This window comes from Perca flavescens, chromosome 18 (assembly GCF_004354835.1).
Source record: "Perca flavescens isolate YP-PL-M2 chromosome 18, PFLA_1.0, whole genome shotgun sequence".
Classification (NCBI taxonomy): domain Eukaryota; kingdom Metazoa; phylum Chordata; class Actinopteri; order Perciformes; family Percidae; genus Perca; species Perca flavescens.
In genome coordinates, this window is record NC_041348.1 from 27,165,331 (window position 1) to 27,182,891 (window position 17,561).

The following is a 17,561-nucleotide window of genomic DNA, read 5'->3' on the forward strand; positions in this document are numbered from 1 at the left end:
CAAACTTGTGTGTTTATGCGTGTCGTACCAGCCTGAGGATCCTCCACCTTGCAGTCGTCTCCTTGAATCTTCGAGAGGACGCAGGCGGCAGCGGTGTACCACTCCAACTCGTAAACACACCTGTCAGACGAAACGCTACGAAGGACAGGAGCGCTCTCCAGATCTCCTGCAAAGAAGGCAAGAAGAAAAGTGAAGGGGGAGACAACATCACAACCAAACAGAAACTAGAGAAGAAAAAAACAAAACAAAAAACAGAGTAGATATTTAAAAGAGAAATATATTTAAAAAGGTCCATTGTGTGGGAATTTCTCCCATCTAGCGTTGAGATCATATATCGCAATCAACTCTCTCGCGCCACGCAGTTCAAAGTGCGTATTCCAACGCTTTTTTCTGATGACGCCGGTTTCTTGCTCTTTTCAATATACTTTCTTTTTCTGGACAAAGAAGAAGACTCCTGTTCCTGAAATTTGGATTTTGAATACGTGTGGTCCTCCATGCCGGGGCCTGGAAGCTACGATACCCATTAGCAGCATTAGCAGCACCTGTGAGTTTATCATGAGACAGCAAAAACGCGAAAGGTGGAGCAGTATGTCCTGTATGTCCCTTACCGGCTAACGTATTTCAAGATGGAGTATAAATATCGAGCGTCTACCCCAGTTCATGCAAACGCAAATGTAAAATTTCAAGCCAAAAGGAATACTTGGAATTGATGGTGGTGGTCAATATTCATGAAAACGGACAAGTTTGTGAACGGGCAACACAGATTTTGATAACGAACAACTAAAAAAGTTACACACTGAACCTTTAATGACAACTCAGATCTCCGTTTAACCTACCTGGTTTGCACTTGAGGGTCAGGATAGTTTGGATCCTTGTCTTTTTATTGATGCAAAAACTTCCATCAGTATAGACCAGTCTGATGTCATTTCCTATTTTTGTCCTCTGGGGAGATGACAGGAAGCTGCCCAGACTGATGGCCCCATGAACCTTATCTGTAGCAGAGAGACATAATCAATAAACTAAAGACTACAACTATCCCTGACAATCTCATGAATTTGGCAATGTTTTTACAACTCCTTAATTTCCCTACACCCTTCTACCACTATCTTCTGAAATAGTCTCATATTTAGAACCACCCCCCCGTCCTCGTGGAGACTCTCACCCACGGCACAGATGGAGGCATTCAGGGGGCAGCCGGCAGCCGCTCCTGTCTGGAGGACTTTGTGACAGACATTCAGGTAAAAACGGGAGTCCGGCTTTGGAGATTTAGCATCCACAACCTCCCAGTTCCCACCGACATCTGACCCTGGAGCAACATACAGAGGTACAGAGGAAGGTCATGTTTCAGCAACAAATAGTCACAACAGACAGAATGGAAAATATGTTTTATTGAGTGAATATGGCCAAAGCAAATTGCTTTTTCAGAGACAAATGTTGACATTTAAACTCACCGGGGTATCTTGTGAGGGGTGAAAGGTCGTAATGTTTGTGGTTATCTCTGACTCGACACAGCAGATCCTCCTTCTCCTTGACGCAGGCGAATGCCGTCTCCCAGTCAAAGTAGTAAGTGCAGTCTGTCTCCCCCGCAAAAACTGGAGTCCCATGCCCACTGTTAGCTGCAGAAAAATAAGGCAAACCGTGAATTAAGAATGAATTAAGATGAAGCAAAAATGTGTCCACCTGTCAGATTTTGAATAAATAAATAAATAAATGAATAAATAAATAAATAAACGGGACAATCTCGCACCTAAACAAGGTACAGTTTAAATACACAAATCATTTAGTCAATTTAACTTGTAAAATGAAGCATTCTTTATGATCAAGAGATTAAATTAATCTTGTTTAATCGTCTTTTGAAACTTCTCTGTCTTACATGCATTCTTGTTGCATTCAAAGTTGATGATGGTCATTCTCTGGAAGCCGGTAGAGCATCTGCTGCCATCTGGGTAGATTAGAGTCAGATCCCCGTCTGAATAACTAAAAGATAAAAAATGGGTAAGAATTATGAACATGTTGATTTACTGGCAATGTTTAAAAAGTTCTACATGAAGTGTTCATGGATCATTTCTGGGACTGACATGCTATTTCTGTCGTATGTCTCTACTTTTCTGGAGCTAAAATATTGGAAAAAAAAGTCAACCCTGTGCAACGTAAAAATCGGGAGAATCATCATAGACAGTTAAATAGAATATTGTCACAATCAGTTAAGCAATCAGAAAATAAGGTTCAGGTTCCAATATCTGAAAAGAAGGAACTGGGGTTTTACAGTGTCTGAGGTCATCAGGTCAGGTCAGATGTTGTTAGCGGTCCCCCGCACTCATTTTAAAACCAGAGGGGATCGATCTTTTCAGGTAGTGGCACTAGGGGTCCACCGATCCGATATTAAGATCGGATATCGGCCCCGATATTGCCAAAATAGCTTGATCGGGGATCAGAAAAATTAACAGATCCACGGGCCGATCCAGTGTCGCATGCTGGAAGAGTTGAGTTAACCGTTAAGCAACATGGAGCGAGCCAAAGAGTCGGCTGTGTGGAGATATTTCACGATCGCCATGCCAACTCGTTCGTCGGCTATTTGCGATGTATGCAAAGTAAGTGTTTCGAGGGGCGGTGGTAGTACTGTAAAGTACAATACTACCAATTTAATCAAGCACAGCCAAAAGCACCATGCAAATTCAATACATTACATCTATGTTATTTTGTCTTAGTTAGGAAAGTAATGTTTAGTTAGGAAAGTCTGGTGCCTTCAGTCTCTTCCAAATGGCGGAAGAAGGTATAAGGTGGAAGGTATACAGTTTATTATTAATTCAACGACGGTATCGGCTCAGTATCGGGTAGGCATCGGTATCGGAATTGGGACTGAAAAAGTCGGATTGCTGTATCCCTAAGTGGCACCCAGGCTGTGGAATGCACTGCCGCTCTCTTTACGTTGTTCAAATGCCGTTGACTCTTTTAAAAAGCAGTTAAAGACTTGGCTATTCAAACAGGCTTTTAGTTAGACAAGGGCTTTTATGGCTCTCTGTTTTTATGTACCTATGTTTTCCTTGTATTCTTATGTCTTTGGTTTATCATATTCCAATTTATTGTAAAACATGTTGTGATTTGTATCTGGGAAAAGTGCTATATAAATAAACTTTACTTTCAGCACACACCAATTAAATTGCATTATTAAAATCCAGTCTTAACGACTAAAACAAAAACAAAGCTCTCCGATGTTTCCTTGCATTAAAGCAAGACTCACTTCTCTTTTGACAAAGTATTTGTTGAACTGCAACTTTTTTCTACTCACAGCGATTGGATCATCAAAATCAAATCTTTGATACTGAAAACACCGGCAAACTGATTTGAAGCACCGAGTAGGGCTGTCAACAAATATTCTAAATTTGAATATATATTCGAATAGTTTTTAAAAAACGAATTTTGAAGGTGAAAATTAATATTTGAATAAAAAAAAAAAAAAAGAAATGTGGAAAAAAATGCTTGCGGTAGCAGAAGCTGTCTGCTTTGCTAGCGCACCTGAAAGCCGTTACATACTGGACGCAGCCCAGCTGGCGCATACAAATGTGACATCATGAGATCGCCGTGACTATTTATACGTTCTCTTAATACATCCATGATTTATACCAGCGCTGGTGCTCGCGACACTAGCTGCAGTCTTCTCCTGAACAGCGGTGGCGCTAATGAGCAAATGCTACCGACGTTGATCTTTCTACGGACTAGAAGAAAAAGGTAAACAACAGCAGAACTGGCAGCAGCATTGCCGTCAATGCTTCGATTGGATTCACTGAACTACTTCGTCGGATCGAGCCTTTCCTTCACCATAAAAGAACTCATCTTAACCCAGTAAGTTTATCAGAGAGACTTGCAGTCACTCTGAGAGTCCTGACATCCGATTGTCGACGAACTCCTTCAGGCACCTGTTTCCGCCATAAATCGGACGCGCCGGCCGGATATTACATCATTTTGACGTCACGATGTCGTGCGCCACCTTGGATGCGTGCGCAACCAGATGTTCGAATAGTTCGAATATTCTGTGTTTTTTTTAGAGAGAATATTCGAACGTCATTTTTGAGCAATTTTGACAGCCCTAGCACGGAGCAGCTGACTGACATAAACACAATCAAACATTACCGTAGTGTCTGGTTCTCAAATTTCCCAGCCACCTTCTTCACGTCTCCAGTCTTCTTCACCTGGCAGGACGATACAAACGGCGTATCGCCACATTCATTGGTAGTGATCTTTCCACACACGTTCAGGTAGTAGGTGTAGCCGTCATCCCCGTCACTGGGCCCAGAGTGTGCATAGTACGGCTGGTCTGTAGCTACACACACACACAAAGAAAGAAATGGACATATTTATCTCATCATCATCATCATCTTCTTCTCCTCATTGTCTCAATGGATGTTAGATTAACTATGACGGTTTACTGTAAATATAATCACTTCTACCAAGGACAGCTTTCAGAATATTGTAAAAAAAAACTTTTACAGATTCAACATTTCTAGTAAACATGATTTTTTTTTGTCTTTTTATCTTAATCTCTAGCCTGGATGCCGAACCTAGCCCCGCCCACAACATTTGAGGTTGGGAAGTTCGGTCTAGACTTGATCCGCGAACCAGAGCTGTTCGGACCAATCAAATTGTCAGGGCGGGCCTTATAAACAATGATGGACAGATGATCAACAGTAATGTGATCCACCACGTCAACAAAGAGCGCTTGGGTTGAATTTGTTTACAACGAAGATGGCTGCCGCTGGAGAATTGAGATGTGTAGATTCCGCCATCGCGTCTGTTATAGAAGATATCGACAGCGCATTCATTTTAAAAGAGGAACAGAGAACTGCGATCACGTATGTATACACGTAGCCACACCCGTCCGCACAACACGGAAACTGCTGCCTCTGCCTTGGCTCGGTTTCCGTTGCTCTGAGTGGTTGTTGGTCTATCCAATTGATTGCAGAGGCCTTTTTGCCAAGTTAATCTTGGCAAAAAGGCTAAAAAAGTATTTCTCAAAATATGGAACTATTCTTAAAAAAAACAACAAATATGGGCAAAGTCACTGACAGCAATCAGCTTCAGTATCCAACTTTAAACAATAATGTGTACAACTACTTGTATTACCACCAAAATATAGTGATTCTAGTTATACAGTAAACTGTGGCATACAGTACACACATGGCACACACAGATTGTGCAGTAACTGTGAGCTGACAAAAAAAAAGGTCAGTCTAGTTTACTCATAAAGCTACTTCCTCTAACTGGAATAAAAAAAGCAGCACTATGAGCCAATCATTCTTGCAGGTTAAATGTGTAATCATGTTTGAGCTTTATTTATTATTTTAAAAAATCACTAGCTGCTGGGGTTTCCAGTTAGTTAATTTCATGCCTGTGGAATGAAGAAACACCTTCTTCTGTCCTCGTGTGTGTTCACTCTTGTAGGTTGTAAGAACCAGTTTAAGTAATAAGGACATGATTACAATTAAAAGGCATGCATTCTGGCTGCTCGTCACTTTCCTGAAGGGATAGTTTGGATCTTTTAAAGTGGGGTTGCATGACTTACTTCTCCATAGTCAGTTTATTATCTATATTGGTGGCTAAAATGAATTTAGCTGCTGCCTCCGTCCACAGAGCAGTACATTGCTTAGCTTCCGTGTCGGTACTCCGGCCTGCTTCTCCAAACTGGGGGCGTGCTGACCACCATCTACTGTAGCTAACACACTGACTATGGAGAAGTGCTTCATCTAACCACACTACAAAAGATCAAAACTATCCCTTTCACAGGTTTAGTTATGGTATAACAATGTGAGGTTAGAGCATAGGTCTCACATTCAACATCATTTAATTAAAAACAATACATTTCTACTATGTTCACTCTGTGTCCAGGTGCCCTGCTATGTGTTTTCACAACTCATCTTTCCCCCTCCTCTCCCTCCATACTGCTCTCCAAGTTTAGCACAGCAACGCCGCTTGAGACTGTATTCCTTGAGAACAGCAGCTTTCTCCCTTCGCTGAGACAGTAAGCAAGTCTTTTAAAAAAAAAAAAAAAAAAAAAGTTGATGCCCACCACGGTAAATCAGCGTGCTGTTGGCCAAAAGTGTTTATGTTGACAAGTTGAGCTGTACAGTACAGCTTGCTTTGTAAAATATAAAATTAAAAGACATTCTCAATAAAAAAAAAAAAAAAAAAAAAACTTATATAAATAAATTTGTGGGCTGGATGTAACAAAAAATTCTTAACAGGTAGGGGGTTTTGTAAAATTGTCTGAGGGCCCTGTGCGGGTAGTTTGAGATCCCGGGTTTACTCACAGGTCAACATGAGAGGCGTTAGGTCGATGGAGATGTCGTGCTGTTTGCTGGTGAGTTTGCAGGTATGGCTCTCCAGATAGTCTCTGTGACATGCGTATTCAGTTACCCACTCCACCTCGTAACGACAGTTCGACGCTGCTGTCATTTTAGGAGAGCTGCCCTGTGAAACCAAAGGACACTTTTAGTAAAGCAGGAATTAGTTACAGTTACACATGACCTTCCTCTGTACATACAAAAAGATACAAGTTTGTTGTGGTTATAAATGAGTATGTGTAACATACTGAATGCCTGCTCGATGGACAGATGAAAGTGATGGTGACGGCAGGATCGTGTCCATTACAGATGGGTGGACGAGACGGACCGGCACTGACTTCATACTGTAACCTCAGTCTTGAGAGGAGACACAAGTGAAAACATTTTAAAGTTAATCTTACTGTCCAATAAAAGTTACTCTCAAGACATCTAGGATATAGAAGCTCAACACGGACTAAACAAAAACACACCCGTCTTTAATACCAGAGCACATTCTGGACGTACCAACAATCATATAAACTTGTAAAACTATTGCATAAATAAACTCAAAGCGACAGAACAGAAGATTTGTCCTGACAGACAGCTGCAAAGCATTCCCTACTCTAGCTCAAACTGATGGAGAGTCAGTTGACAGATGGTTGGCATTCATCAAGCAGATACCTGTCGTTGGACAGCAGCTCCAGCTGTCTGGTAGGAGAGCCCATGTTGTAGGAGCCCTGACTGGTGACCAGGCAGGCTGCAGAGTCCTCTGGACACGTTTGGTTTGGTCGGTCTGAAAGAGAAAGACGATGGCTATAAGATGATGATGGGAAAGCGAATTAGGTTTATATAGATTAGGAAAAATACTGTATATAGCTGCTATCAGTAATGCTCAAGATACAGTACTGCGGCAGCTCCCTGATTACAGTGATTGGTGCATAGGCATTACATGTATCACAGCAAAGCTCAAGGTCTTGATGCTTAAATTATGAAATTTCAAGAGTGGCAGCAGGTATCTTTCCTGCAAACGTTTATAAAAAATATTAAAGAAAGTGCTCTTTTAAAAAGGAATGGTCTGGAAAAACACCGGCCTACAAAACAAGCTCTTCTTCGTCAGAGAGGCTTTTTTTATGAAGACATTCTTAAATGCATGAATAAATGCAGCAATTATTAAGAATAAAAGGACTATTTTTTAAAGTCTTAATAAAGAGCCATTTCAATTTCAGCTGACCGTGGCAATAGTAAAAGTTTTCTTCTCTTATTCTGTTGTGACTTTTTCTACTCGCCAGTAATCAAATTCAAGAATTTCTAAAAAAAAAAAAAAAACTACACAATTTACTTCAGTATTACTAAATACTATGGGCCCTATTTTAACGATCTAAGCGCACGGTGTGAAGAGCCTGGCGCAGGTGTGTTTAGGGCGTGTACGAATCCACTTTTGCTAGTTCAACGGCGGAAAAAAGGGTTGTACTTAGTGGCCCAATCCCAAAGTCCGGACTCACAGACTCACAGACTTTGGTGCGCATTCTCGCAAAATTTGTAAGGGCTTAGGGTTGTCCCAATGTCGAATTTCAAAGGGCGTGAGGGTTTGAGTACACACTTACCGAGCCCTTTCCGTGAGTCTGCATCAATGCAGACTTCACCAAAGGGAATTACCCACAGTTCAAAAGTTGTGGACGTTTACCGCGGAGACCATTGGGAAATCCGGAAATTACAAAAGGTAAACAACAGCACGACACACGACCACGAACACAGTCCAACCTGTAGTCCAGCTTGTAAAACAAGAGCTTGAAATAATGTGGAATCAGGCAGTCGTCTCCTGAGCCTTGGCCGTGTGGAAAGCAACAAACTTAAAATGAAAATTCCCAAACCGGCATGTCAGCAACATCTTTCTTATTAAACGTCGCCAAGGTAACATGTGATCGTGTGAAGTGCTAATCCCTAATCCCATTTATACCTATCTGAGCCCATGTGGCCTCACACACTCACCCACTTAGCACCGGAGATCATTTAAATCGTTGAGTCTTTAGTCCTTAGTCCTCAGGGCTCACTTTGGGATTGGGCCAGTGTCTGCATTAATTCATGGGTGTGTTTTGGGCGTAACATGCAATAAACCAATCACAGTGTCATCTCCCATTCCCTTTGTACCTTGGTACACTGCCATTATGATGGCGGATTTGCTAATCAGGAAGGAAAGATTTTGAAGAGAAGAAACTGATCTGCTCGTGCGCGTGAAGTGAAAGCGTGCGTTATTGAATTTAGACCAGGTTTTTGTTGGCAAATGGCGCAATCACTTCCTGCAGCCCCTGAACACACCTCCCTGTAAGACCCATTGGCGCACAGATGGGCACAGGTGCATTTGCTATTTAAACGACGTGGGCGCTGGACGGGAAATTGACAACTGCGTCGGTCTTAAACTAGCAAAGACACTCGCGTCGGGCTTTGCGCTGCGCCGGCTGCAAGATAGGGCCCCAAGTCATTTATTCATCCATTGGTCTCTCCACCCTCCCTCAGGTACTGACTGAGACTCCGGCAGATGTTGATGTAGAAATCGATGGTGTCGTCACCGTCGTCCACCAGATAGCCATCTTTCACTTTGATCAGAGGGTTGAGGTCGTGCTTCTTACCGTCCGAGTCAAACACATAGCAGGGCACCTGGACACAGAAGAAGAAGAGACAACTTTATACTGCAGTACTCACATCTTTCCATAATCACTTGAAGAACAATTCAGAGAGAAAAATGGTGAAAGTCATTTACAAAAGGCTATTAAACATACTCTTGTAAAATAGATATAAATCAGATCTTTGTGCGGCTGTTTAAATAACATCATGGTTATGTACATGGTCCTATAAAGCATTGTACAAACATTTTAACTGATTAATGTGCCCACATGCAATAAAAAGCCCCCCTAAACTGTGATAAATCTGTCAATGTTATAAATGTAGTAACTTGTAAGGGTACAATCAGTAAATGTTAATCTTTTTAGAGGGCTTCAATTTCTAAACAAGCTTTCAAACTAATTAAAAAGGTCCAGCAGATTCCTGTTTTGGGATTTTAATTATTGGACGTTTTTTTGTTGTCAATTTAATCAATAGCCAGTTCAAAGAAGGACATAACAATTATAAAAGACTCCCACTTTGTTAATACACGAATTAAAAAGGTTCATAAATCAACTGATTCTATTTGTTTAATTTAGACTATGAATGATGTATGAGCAAACCCCTCTGTAAAAACTTTCAGATTATAGATAGGAATGAAACTGGAATGATTGGTGGATGTAAGTGCTACTGAAGTGGAGATGTATAGCTCAGAGCGTGAGAAAATACTCATTCTGAGAAAACGGCCTTTGGCCTATATGTTGATAAATGAAGATAAGTTGTAAAATTCCATAATTTGTCATTGGAAACCGCTATAAATAAGCCCCTGATGTGTATTTTGGTGGTTTTCTTTCCACTGGTCTGAAAGAAGACTTGTTATGGAAGCAAAAAATAGCCAAAAATCTTCAAATTGACCAGCGCATGACAAAACAGTTTGCCTGCCGCGTCTGGCCTTAAAAAGAAAGTTTCATTTATTTCATACATTCTTTGAATTATTCAACGTTAAACTCGCATCAACTGCTTCATGGTGACAACATGCCCTCTGCACTGATAAATAAATGCTGCATTAAAAACACCCTCACAAGAGTGGGAAGACAACTTTCCGTTTAAGCTTTAAAACCTCTCTCTGTCTCATCGTTTCTCACATATCACGCCTTAACAGACACGGCAGCAGTGGCTCTCTTTCTTACACATGAAAACCTTGCCGTCCGTGAGTCAGATGTTCCACCACATACCTCTTTGGGTGGTTTGAATTTATCTTTCTTGCAGGCAGCGAAGGTCCTCCACTCAAAGTAATGCACACACTGAGACACGGCAACAAACTCCGGGGTCCCCTGCGGCACACAAACACAGGAACATGAGTAAGACAGATAGTTTCATGTTTAAAAGGGTGACGGACACATCATAGTGGTGGTTTGGTGGTGGGTCGCTTTAGGGCAAATGTGGAAAGGTCAGTGATTCTGTTATAATACAGAATATATGACTTATTTTGATGTATTAAAAATGATGTGGAGGATTTCTTTTAAATGTTAAATTTGCCAGGAGAACATTTATATAAATGCTTCAGTTTTACAATTCTTCCCCACATGTAGAGATTAATGCAAACAGTCTGCTGCTGCTGGAGTGGTTGAAGGTTCAGTGCTTGCTCAAGGGCTTCTTCAAGAACACTTGTTGAGAGAGGAGAATGTTTTCATTCACAATTTTACAGCTCGATGTCAGTAAAGTTTTACGGTCATCCGGGTCATAGTTACCCAAGAAAGGGTTCAAATCGAGGGCAAGGTGCTTTGACGACGTTTCGTCTCTCATCCTGAAGATGTCTCTTGGTTAGAGAGATAGAGACGAAACGTCTTCGAAATACCTTCTCCTTGGATAATAGCCCCTGTAACGGAGAGTCAAGTCAGCAGCCTGGCCTGTTACAGGTCAACTTCTTTTTCCAACATATTTACAGTAGTTAAGGGATTTGGGCTGTTGTATGAGAACTTTTCTGCTGAAGTGGGTCACAAAATGTGACAAAAATATGAGCTACCTGATTCAGTCCATTTACTCAGCACTGTCAAAAGTAAAAGGAGGAAGGTAATACTGTATATTAAATACTGTATATTAAATATTTTGACACTAGGATCGCTATGGAGCAATGGTTTTACATGTTCCCATTTTGTTTGTGCACATGCAAAATAAGGGTGACGTGATACACATGGTTTCACTCCATCCCTCTGATCTACAGGTGGTTATACATAATGCTCCAGTAAATGCAGCAACAAAGGCAGTGAAGAAGAAGACTGCAAGCACATAAACATGGATGTAAGCAATGCAGATTTCAAACTTGAAAAATCTACTTTGCAAAAGTTTTATGAGGAAGGAAATGTATTTAACACGTTTGTTAGATGTCAGTAATACACACAGTGAGTTTTGGTGAGAAACACTGAATGTAAAAAGACACTTTATAAAAATGTCACTGCTAAAATAAAGTCAAAAAGTTATACATAATGTTTAAAAACATTCATATTTAGCCCTGCAAGTCTGGTACCAAATCTTACCGGAGCCAAAGAATATACCACAGCCACTGTGCTACACTATCAAAGTAAATTTGAGAAAGATGTATTTTAGAAAATATTCTACACAGAGGACCTAAACACAGGCTTTTTTTAAATGGTAGAAGCAAAAAAACTAAATTACATCTGTAAGTGCTGAAAATAACATTAACTGTCCACTCTCGTTCTGCTGAGGCCAATTACTATAACAGATGATCTGCATTTGGCTCTCATCACTTCCTCCTTTCAGCATTAGATGACTTGGTAATACGTTTCATAAAAGCCACTTTCATTTCTCCATTTCACCCTTAGAAAACTGAAAATCTAGCACCGATCATCTGCTCTTTGACTTGACAGGAAATGACACACATTATTGTCAACCCACCACTCAGCCACCCCCGAAACCGCAGACACATACACACATACTATTGACTCAAATGAGCAGAAATATATAGCAGGTGACAATCTTTGTCCTACATTATTTCTCTTTACAGAGTCCCTTCCGTTCATTGCAGCTGAGAGCAGCTTCTGGTATCCAACAAATAGCTTTTTTTAGATTTGTTTCAGAGAAAGAAAACACCAATTTTAAAATTTCAACTCCTTAAAATATGAGTCAAATGTAAGCTCAAAAACATCAGGAAGGGTTTAATGTTTGTTTCAGTCAGTTAGGCATCTATTGAAATTGTTTGCGAGTCATAACTTGCTGAATACAAATAACTGACTAAAAACAGCAAAGCAAATTAACATTTCCTCAATATTGCACAAGTGCATGTTCATCGTGTAACTTTCTACTCGAGCAAGTATCAGTATCAGTATATCAGTGATGAAATAAACTGCATCTACAGTACAACTCAATCTTCAACTGAATCTTGCAGATGAAACCTGATTACTTGGACACATTATATCACTAACCAGGTTTCTGAATCCAGGAGGAGTCCATTTGGGATTGCACAGATCATCATAACCTAACCTTAACCCACTAACTTAAAAGCTAATTTATCAATTCACTTGGTATCCACAGCTAAAATTCTGAGAAACACACAGCACAAAATGTTTTCTCCCATTACAGAGACTGTACTCTCACAGTGCCACTGCCACATGTTTACATTTGCATATAATAGCAATCTAACCAAATAGAATTACAGAATTTAGTCAATGCCCTATGTTGGCCGCATAATGCCAGACTCTGTAATCGTGCCTCATGCATGCAAATAAGTAGAGCATTTTGTCAGAAAGTGCTTTACATATTTATCAGCAGGAGATTTTCAAAAAACAGGAACATTACATACATATAAAAAACTAAACAAAGGCTGCAATATAGTATATTTATTTCAACCTATATCAACCTACAGGTTTATGTGCCACACAATGCAGGGCTTAACGCTAACTTTTTAAAAAGGCATACTTTAACTAATTGTAGGAGACGGCTGCCTCTCCAGTAGCTCTCCAGTTTTTAGCTCTTTTAACCCATTTTATCCTCTTTCTTTCTACTTTTTTTTTACTCTTTTGTCCTTTTGTTACAAGAGATTGTGCGTTTCACATACATACATACATACATACATACATACATATTATTTTCTATATAAGTGTATTTTTATACCTCTTTATTTTCTATATAAGTGTTTTTGTAAGCTGAAATCTGCTGCTGGAAATCCAGTTTCCTTGCGGGAGTCATCCCAAAAGGATCGATGAAGAGAAGTCTAAGTCTAAGTAAGTATTAAGCTTGCGCTGTAGTTCCAATGAGACAACCTCTACGGGGACCGAAGAGGGAAAAGTTAAAAAGTTACATAGTATGTCTTTAAAGTGGTTGCTGGCTTGGCAACCAGGCATCAGCTTTGGGTTGCCAAAATTGACAATACGGTTGCCATGTTTTAAACTGCCTGTATTTGGAGCAATTAATGTTATGCAACTATACCACACATTTTAATAATGTTGCAATATAATTTCCCATCTCTCTCAAATAGGGGTGCAACGGATCACAAAACTCACGGATCGGATACCGGTTTTGAGTCACTTATCGGATACATTTTCTGATCAGCACAAAAAAGGGGGAATTTAAATGATAATGACAAATGTAATAATAACTTTTTAACAATAATTACTTCGTTCACCAGTAAATTGCTGTTAAAAGACAAAAACAGATGAGAAAATGGTATTTCTCTGACAGCAGCACTGACCAGTACTAGTTTCTTAGCTCATAGCTTTAGCGGCAGAACGTCGGTTGTACGTCCCGCTGTTGGAATCCTCTACAGTGAAATACAGTCACACTTTTACACCGTTTAGCTAGCTGTCAGCATTTTAACCGTGTTTAATCCAGTTACTACTGTAGCTAATAGTAGGCTAACGTTACATGCTGCCAAGTGTAACGTGTTATTTTGGATATCATAATATCGTAATATGGCATAAGTGTTGTCTTTTTCTGGTTTTAAGGCTGCATTACAGTAAAGTGATGTACTTTTCTGAACTTCCCAGCCTGTTGTAACTGTTCTATTATTTGCCTTTACCCACTTAGTCATTATATCCACATTACTGATGATTATTTATCAACAATATCATTATTTTAATATTTTGTGAAAGAGTCAACACTACAATATCGTTGCGTTATTGATATCAAGGTATTTGGTCAAAGATATCATGATATTTGATTTTCTCCGTAAAGCCCAGCCCTAGTTGGAAGTGACGCCTTATTTTGGGCGACGACGGACCAATGGGAATGGTTTAAATCCCCGTGGGGAAAAGGAACCGCCCACATGTCCAGGAGGATATAGTGGACAAGCAGAGAGTCGAAAAGGACCGTTGAATGTGACCCCACAAGGGAGAAGCATCTTTTCAGTCATTTTGTTTATTAAATCTTGATTGGACCCAAGCATCTCCTTCCTCAGAAATACGCAACAATACGAGGCACCGGTGTCATATTAGCACCGGATTTTAACATGCGCCGTTAACAGAAAATTGCGTTGCCTGTATCTTTGAGGGAAACGCACGTGTGTGGAAAGCGGTCACACAACAGCTGAACTGTTGCGTTGCGCACGAACGTAGTGTTTCAACTTTAGGGGGACAATCAAATAAAATATTGACTTCTTTTGAAAAGAAAAGATTTTCCAGTTTTGATTAGTATTAAAAAACACAAATATTGAACAGGTGGTTGGCAACCAGAGGCCAATTGACTCAATCTGGTTGCCAAGGGCAACAGGGCAACCGTTACGGTTGAGCCCTGCAGTGTATTAGGGTGTAAGATCTCAAAACAAAGCAGCACTGTTGTAGAACGGATCCAGTTTAGACACACACAGCAGCTGCTTTTGTGCTTCTGACAGAACAGACAATGTAGACCTGGTGTTAGCTGACACATACTTTAGGAACAAAAGCAACTCATATACTAATAATTGCTGCTGAGTGAGGGGTTGAGAGCCCTGCTCAAGGGCACCTCAGTGTTGGTAATGAGCAACTCAGATTTATCCTGCCGGGTCCTCCCACGTATTTGTCTAAACACAGCTCCTGGAAAAGCACAAATCATCCGTTCTAAAAACACTTGTTTGTGTGTTGTGAGTCTTACCATGGTTTTTCCACACTGGAAGCTGATGCTGGCCTGAATGCGGTTGTTGCTTCCCGGACATTTTTCTGTGCTGTTGTAATCCAGCACCGTGCCAGAGAGCTTCTGCAGGGACAGCTCACCTGCACATTCAAGACAAGAGAAACAAATCAGTCAATAACAGACCATTACACTTTTAGATTGATTAATAAGATAGAATTTCCCTCATGTTAAACATGTTGACAATAATGACTAGCATTCAATATGCAGACATTCAATTAAATTAAATTGAGTTACAACTCAGAAAGGGTGAAAAGACAGACTTTTCTACTAAAGCCGAGAGGAAACATAATGGATGATGCATTAATTTGAATAAAAGACATTAATAGCTTTCCACCCTTGTCTTTTTGTTGTATGCTTTACCAACCATTGATAATCATACACATTATGTAGAGCTACATAAAGACTTCCTGTAGCTAAGTTTCAATGTTTTGGAGCAGCATCTAATAACATTTATCTAATACAAATAACATTTATCTAATACAATTTAAGTATCAAGAAATGAAAAACACACAGGCTCTCATTCTCTGATTTGGTATCCCTGTATGTTACTGTACGTACACACACACACACACACACACACACACACACACACACACACACACACACACACACACACACACACACACACACACACACACACACACACACACACACACACACACACACACACACACACACACACACACACACACACACACACACACACACACACAGTTCTACATTAAGACTGGGGCAGTTAAATAAACTCACAGCAGGTCAGCCACATTCAACTACTGTGAGACTATCGGAGGTCTGTAAAAGTGTTACCAAACATAAAGCTGTTTAAGCAGACATTTAGCCTGACTAGAAACAAAACTGGATTCAGTGAAGCATTACAACCACAAATCCCCTTTTGTGATTAACTGTACTTGTGTATCTGTCTGTGGCTAATTGATGACCTCATTCTAGTCCTCGTTTGTATTTCAGCATTTCCGTTAAATTCAAAACGAAGAAATACTAAAGTTCTCAGGTCTTTTATAAATCTTTTCAGTCAGTCAAAGAGACTTTCATGAGCCCTTGAAAAGGGTGGGTGTGTGTGTGTGTGTGTGTGTGTGTGTGTGTGTGTGCTCTGCTGCCTCCGATATGGCTGCTGGACTGCTATCACAAAGGGATAGTAAGTGAATGTAACTGAACAACAGTGTGACCTACTAACACTAACTACTCTAGGCAGGACGGAAGCACAGCTCACGTCTCGGCCTGTTGCACTGCCTCGTCTTTTAAGTTCTGTGATACTCTGTTACACTTCATATCGGACATATTTTGGCAGTATTAAGGCTATTTACTATTAAGACAGATAAAGAGCAACAAGGTGGATTATGCAGCATGCGTGGTCAGACGTATCAAGCAATTTGAAGACGTCACCTTGGACTTTTTTTGGTGCGATTCTGGAAAAAGATTGTTGATATTTGAACTCAACACTTAAAACAAATACACCCCTCCCGTCAGTGCTCCTTATTTATCATCCCTCTCTATACGTCCGTGGCCTTTCCCCTGTTCTGTGCACCAGCATGAATGTGGCTGTTGCTGTTTTCCTGGAAAACAGAGGTGGGTAACGGTCCGAGCCACTTTGTGCGTTTCCCCATTTACAGAGCCGGGGCTGTGTATGGACACCGGATGTTTTTTCAGCGCGCACACACAAAACAGACAGCTCGCGAACCGTGAGGAGAGATTTGCTAAAGTGTCTTGGATTAGCATCACAGACTCCACCTTTAATCTAAAGCAAACAGAAAATTAAAAAAGAAAAAGGTGCTCTAAGCGATGTTGGGTGACGGCACTTCTTGTTGACGTTCAAAGTATTGTCAAACAAAACGGAGGCTAGCTCGCCCCTCCCTCCTCCTCCTCCTCCTCCTCCCGGCCCCTCCCCCTCCCTTCCATGCACTAAAAATGTGGAACAAAATAAATGTGATCCATCGTAAATGACATGAATCAAAGCTGATTACAACCACTGATCTTCATGAAAGGGCAAACAACTAACTTTTTACAGGCAGTACAGGTGAGTTTGTTTGTTACTCCAAAGATTTGGATTTGAGGAAGCACAAAAGACATGAAAGTCAAAGTGTGAGGATGGAATCTGTGGTTGCAGAGCAGAGTCAAGATGGAAGCAAGCAGTACAGAGAGATAGAGAGAGAGACAGAGATGGGAGGAGCTGGTGTGTGAGCGAGCAGAGCAGAGCATAACGTGTGTCTATTTGTGTTTGAGAGTGTTTGTGCTCGATGATGTGTTCCTGTGTCATGTGACAAGTCAGCTAGCATGATTAAACTGCAAGTCATCGGACCACAGTTCTTCTTGATGCTATTCTTTCACTTCCCAATGTGATCTTCCTCTTCAAAAAACTAAAAATCCAGAGAGGACAACTTCATAAAAATCAGCTGGGAAATATACCCTGCAACACAAACAACATGAGTCTGCAGTCTTCAGCTCTTTGTCACACACAGAAATCGGAGTCGGATGACACGCTGAGAGCTACCAAACAACAATTTGTCA

The 17,561-nt window shown here is 40.6% G+C and overlaps 1 protein-coding gene across 1 annotated transcript in view; it reads right to left on the minus strand.

Moving 5' to 3' along the window:
* Positions 1-17,561, minus strand: part of igf2r (insulin-like growth factor 2 receptor) — a 51,558-nt gene that overhangs the window by 29,525 nt on the left and 4,472 nt on the right. Inside the window, exons 3-14 of the mRNA XM_028604698.1 lie at positions 15,000-15,118; positions 10,151-10,249; positions 8,840-8,972; positions 6,999-7,110; positions 6,587-6,695; positions 6,306-6,465; positions 4,132-4,321; positions 1,874-1,977; positions 1,452-1,616; positions 1,163-1,306; positions 837-992; positions 29-166 (exon numbers count right to left, since the gene is read on the minus strand). Coding sequence (XP_028460499.1) covers positions 29-166; positions 837-992; positions 1,163-1,306; positions 1,452-1,616; positions 1,874-1,977; positions 4,132-4,321; positions 6,306-6,465; positions 6,587-6,695; positions 6,999-7,110; positions 8,840-8,972; positions 10,151-10,249; positions 15,000-15,118 — 1,629 coding nt within the window. The remainder of the gene's footprint in view (positions 1-28; positions 167-836; positions 993-1,162; positions 1,307-1,451; positions 1,617-1,873; positions 1,978-4,131; positions 4,322-6,305; positions 6,466-6,586; positions 6,696-6,998; positions 7,111-8,839; positions 8,973-10,150; positions 10,250-14,999; positions 15,119-17,561) is intronic.